The sequence below is a fragment of the Apium graveolens genome, unplaced genomic scaffold, assembly GCF_009905375.1.
Source record: "Apium graveolens cultivar Ventura unplaced genomic scaffold, ASM990537v1 ctg3343, whole genome shotgun sequence".
NCBI classification, from domain to species: domain Eukaryota; kingdom Viridiplantae; phylum Streptophyta; class Magnoliopsida; order Apiales; family Apiaceae; genus Apium; species Apium graveolens.
Window position 1 is genome coordinate 11,173 of NW_027418048.1, and position 7,221 is coordinate 18,393.

At 36.4% G+C, this 7,221-nt stretch overlaps 1 protein-coding gene across 1 annotated transcript; it reads right to left on the reverse strand.

Annotated features, from left to right (window-relative positions):
- Nucleotides 1-6,754: 6,754 nt before the first annotated feature.
- Nucleotides 6,755-7,221, reverse strand: LOC141701103 (B3 domain-containing transcription factor VRN1-like). The gene is made up of 2 exons (XM_074504745.1): nucleotides 7,159-7,221; nucleotides 6,755-7,051 (listed from the first exon to the last, which is right to left on the reverse strand). Exons 1-2 carry the CDS (start codon nucleotides 7,219-7,221, stop codon nucleotides 6,755-6,757), a joined length of 360 nt encoding a protein of 119 aa, XP_074360846.1.

Consider the following 7,221-nt stretch of genomic DNA (forward strand, 5'->3'; position numbering starts at 1 on the left):
TTTGACTAATGAAAATTCCATCACTAACTTGTTTAACTTGTAAACCAAGAAAATAGGTTAGTTCTCCCATCAGGCTCATTTCATAATTACTTTGCATTAGCTTAGCAAACTTTTTACAAAGCTTATCATCTGTAGATCCAAATATTATGTCATCTACATAAATTTGAACAAGTATACTAGAGCCATTAACATTCCTAAAGAAGAGAGTTTTATCAACAGTACCTCTAGTGAAGTGATTCTCCAAAAGGAATTTTGATAAGGTTTCATACCAGGCTCTAGGTGCTTGCTTCAGTCCATAGAGTGCTTTCAATAGATAATACACATAGTCTGGAAAATTTGAATCTTCAAACCCTGGAGGTTGACTTACATAAACTTCTTCCTCCAATTTCCCATTTAGAAATGCACTCTTGACATCCATTTGATAGACTTTGAAATTGGCATGGGCTGCATAGGCTAGAAAAATTCTGATGGCTTCAAGTCTTGCAACAGGAGCATATGTCTCATCAAAATCTATTCCCTCTTGTTGAGAATAGCCTTTAGCAACCAATCTGGCTTTATTCCTTATGACAATGCCATTTTCATCCATCTTGTTTCTGAATACCCATTTTGTGTCAATAGGACTCTTGTTCTTTGGTTTGGGTACCAGCTTCCAAACTTTGTTTCTCTCAAATTGGTTCAGCTCTTCCTGCATAGCTAATATCCAATCTGGATCCAATAAAGCTTCTTCCACTTTCTTAGGTTCCTCCTGAGATAGAAAACTACTATACAGACATTCATCTTGAGTAGCTTTTCTTGTTTGCACTTTAGATGATGCATCACCAATGATTAGTTCAAAGGGATGATTCTTGGTCCATTTCCTTTGAGGTGGAAGATATACTCTAGATGAGGTGGCCTCAGTATTGTCATGATGTGAGACAGAGTGTTGATTAGTTGAAATTCCCCCTGAGTTGTTGGTCCTTTTCAGGGAATTTGGAGTTTTATCAACTGATGATGTAAATCGATTATCCGTTGATGAACTATGATCAACGGATGCTTCATTTTGTACTTCAACGGATGATGCACTATGTCTTTCAACGGATACTGCATTGCCTCTATCAACGGATGCAGAATTTTGTGCATTATCCAAGGGCATGTTTTGAATCCCTTTTGAAGTGTCATCTCCATCAGTCTCCTCTTCACTATCATCACAATATATCTCAATGTTGTCAAATTTGAGTCTCTCATGGTGTCCCTCATCTGTTAGTCCATCAATCTTTTTATCATCAAACACAACATGCACAGATTCCATAACAATGTTGGTTCTTAGATTGTAGACCCTATAAGATTTTCCAGCTGAGTAACCAACAAATATCCCTTCATCAGCCTTTGCATCAAACTTCCCTTTATGGTCAGATTGATTTCTCAGTATAAAGCATTTACATCCAAAGACATGAAGAAAGTTTAGAGTTGGTTTTCTTCTCTTGAACAACTGATAAGGAGTCATGCCTTTAGCTTGATTGATCAAAGAAATATTCTGAGTGTAGCAGGCACAATTAACAGCTTCAGCCCAGAAATATGTTGGTAACTTTGATTCTTCAAGCATTGTTCTAGCAGCCTCAATTAAAGATCTGTTCTTTCTTTCAACTACCCCATTTTGCTGAGGTGTTCTTGGAGCTGAGAACTCATGCATGATTCCATTTTCTTCACAGAACAGCCTCATTGTTAAATTCTTGAACTCAGTTCCATTGTCACTCCTGATATTCCTAACCTTCAAGTCAGGATGATTATTGACTTGCCTGATGTGATTGATAATGATTTCACTTGCTTCATCCTTTGATCCAAGAAAATAGACCCATGAAAACTTTGAGAAATCATCTACAATCACTAAGCAATATCTTTTTCTTGCAATTGACAATACATTGACTGGTCCAAACAAATCCATATGTAGCAGCTGTAATGGTTCATCAATTGTTGTTTCAAGCTTCTTTTTGAATGATGCTTTCCTTTGTTTGCCTTTCTGACAAGCGTCACACAAACCATCCCTTGAGAATTCAACAAGAGGAATTCCTCTAACTAAGTCCTTTTTGACTAGATCATTCATTGTCTTGAAATTCAAATGGGATAGCTTCTTGTGCCATAGCCAACTTTCAACTGGACTTGCTTTGCTGAAGAGACAAGTAATAGATTCTACATCAGTAGAGTTGAAGTCAGCTAAGTACACATTTCCTTTTCTAACTCCAGTTAGAACCACTTTGTTGTCTTTCTTACTGGTGACAACACAGGCTTCAGAATTGAAGGAAATTGTATTCCCTCTATCACATAGTTGACTGATGCTCAATAAGTTGTGCTTGAGACCATCAACTAATGCAACTTCATCAATGATGACATTCCTTGTTGAAATCAAGCCATATCCCATAATAAACCCTTTGCTGTCATCTCCAAAGGTTATGCTAGGGCCAGCTTTCTCCTTAAACTCTGTGAGCAGGGAGAAATCTCCTGTCATGTGTCTTGAACAGCCACTGTCCAAGTACCATAGATTTCTTCAGTTTCCCTGCACACCATAAAATCAATCAAGTTGATTTTGGTACCCAAGTTTCCTTGGGTCCATTCATGTTAGCCTTTCTCCTAGACTTCATTCCTCCTGCATTTTAGACTTAGGTAACTTTGAGTCAACCTTGATCTTAGATGTAGTTGGTTGAGGTGTAGGGTTAGTCACAGAATCATTTAGCACATTTGGAATTTGATAAGGCATGGATTGTGCAAACATGTTATTCCATATATGCATATTGTATGGCATTTGAGGCATACTAAATGCAGCAAGATAAGGATTGTTAAAATATGGCATGTTTGCAAAATGTGCATAAGGATTCTGTTGAGACATAACAGGCATAGCATGCAGAGGTGATGCAGACATATTAGGCATGGAAGAGGGTACAGGTATGGGAGTTTTCTTAATAGATTTGCAATTAGCAGATAGATGATTAACACTATTACAATGCACACAGCTTTTTCTAGGAGCATACTTATCAGGTGTGTAATTGTTGTGTTTGTTAACCCCTACCTTCCCATTTCTATTAGATTTCCTTTTAGTTTCATTTTTATCCTCAACCACTTTGAGCCTATTCTTTAACTGTTCTAAGGTCATGTGTCCTATATTCACCTTACTGAAATCTTTGGATGTGCTTGCTTCTTCTTTGACAAAGTTCTTGGAAGTTGAACCAAACTTTTTGTTGAGTTTCTTTAGATTTTCACTTTTAGAAACATCTGCCTGTTTTAATTGAGGAACCTTCAACGGATGCTCCTTTTCTTCCTTCAACGGATAATTTTCATCATCCGTTGATTCCACATCCGTTGACAGCCCATCAATTAATTCCATTTTCTTTTTGTTTTTATCCCAGGCAGTCTCACAAAATGATTCAATTCCTTGGACCTTGACAATTTGAGCACTAACATCCCTAGATGTCTTCCAGGCTTTAATCACCTCTTGCTCTCTCTCTAATTGATTAGAAAGTATTTCTACTTTCTTAACAGATTCAGCTAGTTCATTTTTAACAGATATACAATGTAGCTTAGTTTTCTCTAGGTCAATCAACTTATCTTCTAACACAGCATTTCTATTACTTAAAAACAGGTTGTTCTCTTTAATCCTACTATTTTCTTTAGCAAGAGATTTAAGAGACACACGCAAGTGATACAATTCAGTAGACATGTCATTAAAAGCATCATTGCACTCTTCTTTAGTAAGCTGTGTTAAATCAGTTGTGATTACCTGGTTGCTTGATGAACTAACTTCATTTTCCTCAGAATCAGCCATGAGAGCCAAGTTGACATATTCCACATCTTCATCCTCTTCTTCTCCATCAGCTGCCCAGTCTTTTTCTTGAGTAATGAAAGCCTTCTCCTTTTGCTTGAGCAGATCAAAATATTTCTTTTTGTAATCTACTTGGTCAAATTTCTTCTTTTCAGAAGTTGGCTTTCTGCACTCACTTGCAAAGTGTCCACTTATACCACAATTGAAACACTTGAACTTGGATTTGTCCACCATGTTCTTATGAGGTTTAGTGGCTCTAGTGTTTTTCTTAAATTTCATCTTTGCAAATCTTCTGGACAGAAATGCAAGATGCTCATCAATACCATCAGAGTCATCTTGGCTGGAGTTGTCTTCATTCTCAGCAACTTGCTCCTTACCCTTGCTTGATTCTGATTTGCTTGTGCCATCTTTGGAGTTTAATGTTGATCTCACAGTTTCTTGTCTGCATTCTTTCTTATTTTCAGCTACCAAGGCAACTGAACCTCCTTTCTTTCTTCCCTTCTCCAATACCTCATCTTGTTCCAGCTCTAGTTCATAAGTCTTCAAGATTCCATATAATCTTTCAAGAGTGAAGTCCTTATAATCTTGAGAGTTTCTCAAGGAGACAGTCATGGGTTTCCATTCCTTTGGCAAGGATCTTAAAAATTTAAGATTTGAATCCTTCACCTGGTACACTCTACCATACAGCTTCAGTCCATTCAACAGCTTTTGGATTCTATTGAATGTGTCATTTAAAGATTCATTTTCTTCAAAATAAAAATACTCATACTGTTGAATGAGAAGCTGCATTTTGTTTTCTTTTACTTGTTCTGTACCTTCACACAGTAGCTGAACTGTGTCCCAAACCTCTTTGGTAGTTGTGCAATTTATCACATTATCAAACATATCCTTGTCAAGACCATTAAACAAAATGTTCATAGCCTTCTTATCCTTGTGGACTTCTTCTGTGTCTTCCATTATCCATTCTGCTCTAGGTTTTGGAATGGATTGACCAACAACAATTGTGGCTGTAGCAACTGTGGCTACTTTGTGGGGAATGTGAGGACCATTCTCAATGCAGTTTACATAACCTTCATCTTGGGAGAGTAGATGAAGGTGCATTTTCACCTTCCAATGGTGATAACTGTCTTTGTCAAGAACTGGGATTTTTACTCCAATATCCTTCTTACTCATCTTTGTTAGTTTCCAAGAACTTTAAACTCTTTGTGTGTCAAGAGCCTGCTCTGATACCAATTGTTATTCCTAGTGAACTAACAATGAGATTTACAGAAGGGGGTTGAATGTAAATCTCAAAACTTTTTTCAAGTTTTGAGCAGTTTCAAAGGCTGTGTGTTTAAGATAAACAAGTGTGTGAATTGCTTTAAGCTAATACAGACAGATATATATTCAAGCACAAAAGTACAGAACACAACAGACCTTAAAAACTTTTCTGGTGGATTTGTTGTTCCACCAGAGATGGTATTTCAGAAAATCTGTGATTCAAGAAGTTGATCACAGCTGCATCCTAGTACAAACTAGATAATTTTTCTCAAGATTTTTCTAAACAGCTCTGGAAAAATTCTATACTAATTACTAGCTGCTACTTGGTTTATATAACACCAAGTTTACAAGTGAAGACAAAGATAAAAAGTACAATAATAAAATAAGTTCTCCACTTGTTTCTTCTCCATTTTACTCCAGTGCATTGTTGACTATTGCCTCTTTATACTAGAGTAGAACGGCTGCTTTTTCTGATGTTCCTGAAATAGGCTACCACATCTCAGTTGTCTCTGTCAACTCATGTGCCTCTGTTTGTAGGTACAACTACCACTTGTCAACTGCTATTAAACAGAACATCCGTTGAAGCCTTCATCCGTTGATGGCTTTATCCGTTGATGTGTTAGCAGTTGAAGCTCTATCCGTTGATGTACTCATCCGTTGAAGGATGTTATCCGTTGAAGCTTTAGAGACATCCGTTGAAGCTTTGTTTCTCATCCATTGAAGGTCTTTAAGTTATCCGTTGACACCATTTCATTTATACAAAATTACAAGGCATGAAATATTTACAATTGGCCTTCCTATCTGCATATCCTTTAGTAGTCAACATGACTTATAATTTCCCTCAACATTTAAGAATTATATCTCAAATTCAGAGACTGAAATGTGCTACAACACTAGACTTATTTCTAAGTAAAGCTACACCATCAACGGATAGCCAAAGTGGTCTTATCCGTTGAGGCTACAAATACTAGATTTCTACTTAAGTGTTTTGTTAAACATATCATCAAACTAATGCACATATATTCCTAACAGTAAGAGCAATGGAGTCTGGAGTAGCGAGTCATCAAATGCACGAACGCAGCATGTGGACACACCATCATAGAAAAATACCATATCCGAGTAGTTCAAGTGTAAAACATATAACATATTGCAAATGCTCTGCAAACCATAAATATGTTGTTGGGTGGAAGAAAAAGATCCAACAATCTCATAACCATTAGAAACTTCATAATACACTTTAGGTGGTATAGCACCATCAACCAATTCAAGAAACTTCCAGGGAACAACTTGTATTCAAAATTGAGCAGTTAATTTGAAGATTTGAATATCAATCAGAAAGTAACAATGTAACATAAGTACAAATAAAAGGACTTATAAGAAAATCAGTTTGTTGGCGGCCCCAACTCAGATGTGCGAGGAAAATTCATCCTCCATATCCCATTGAAACTAAAAAAAGAGTTAGATTTGTAACATATTGGAACATACTCTGCATATTCACATCCTGATTCAGATCCCGATGCTAACAAATCTTGATATATTTCCTGATCCTGATTCATATCCTGATGCTGAGAAATCCTGATACATATGTAACAGGATTAGTATCAGGATCTGTATCAGGATCAAGATATGCATCAGAATTTCACAATATTAGGATCTTAATTATGGACTACAAAATGACTAAACAAAATTATGGACTACAAAATATTACACAACCAAATACATACCCTCAAAATCAGGATCAGTTCCATGCATCCGTGGATATTTAATTTCACTACTGTGCATATCAAAGATATGGACTTTGAATTGAAATTCACCAGTGTGCTCAAACAGTAAAGTCTCACCCCCAGTAATGTTCAATAATTGGAAAAAGCGTTGAATACCCTCTAGATGTTCTTCAGTCTTATTAAAATCTAACCAAATTGCATGCCCATTGCGAACAACTAACTTGACAGCGTGAGGAAGAGTAGAACCATATTGGGCACACATTGCACGGGGAAACCTCTATAAATGTTAAATTAAATTAAAACAAAGTATTTGTACATAGATTATGATACAACTATTGCCTCTAAAAATTTTCTTAAGATTTCCAATTGAATTGAGACAATAACCATATAATCCGAACGACAAATGGAAGTAAACACATTCTTCACAAAGGTTGGGATGGTTTCCAT

Excerpts from the sequence above, each read along its gene's own strand:
- LOC141701103 (XM_074504745.1), bottom strand. The coding sequence starts at position 7,221 with ATGGAAACCATCCCAACCTTTGTGAAGAATGTGTTTACTTCCATTTGT. Across the intron at positions 7,052-7,158 it reads TTTGTCGTTCGGATTATATG|AGGTTTCCCCGTGCAATGTG; the intron begins GTTATTGTCTCA and ends TAACATTTATAG.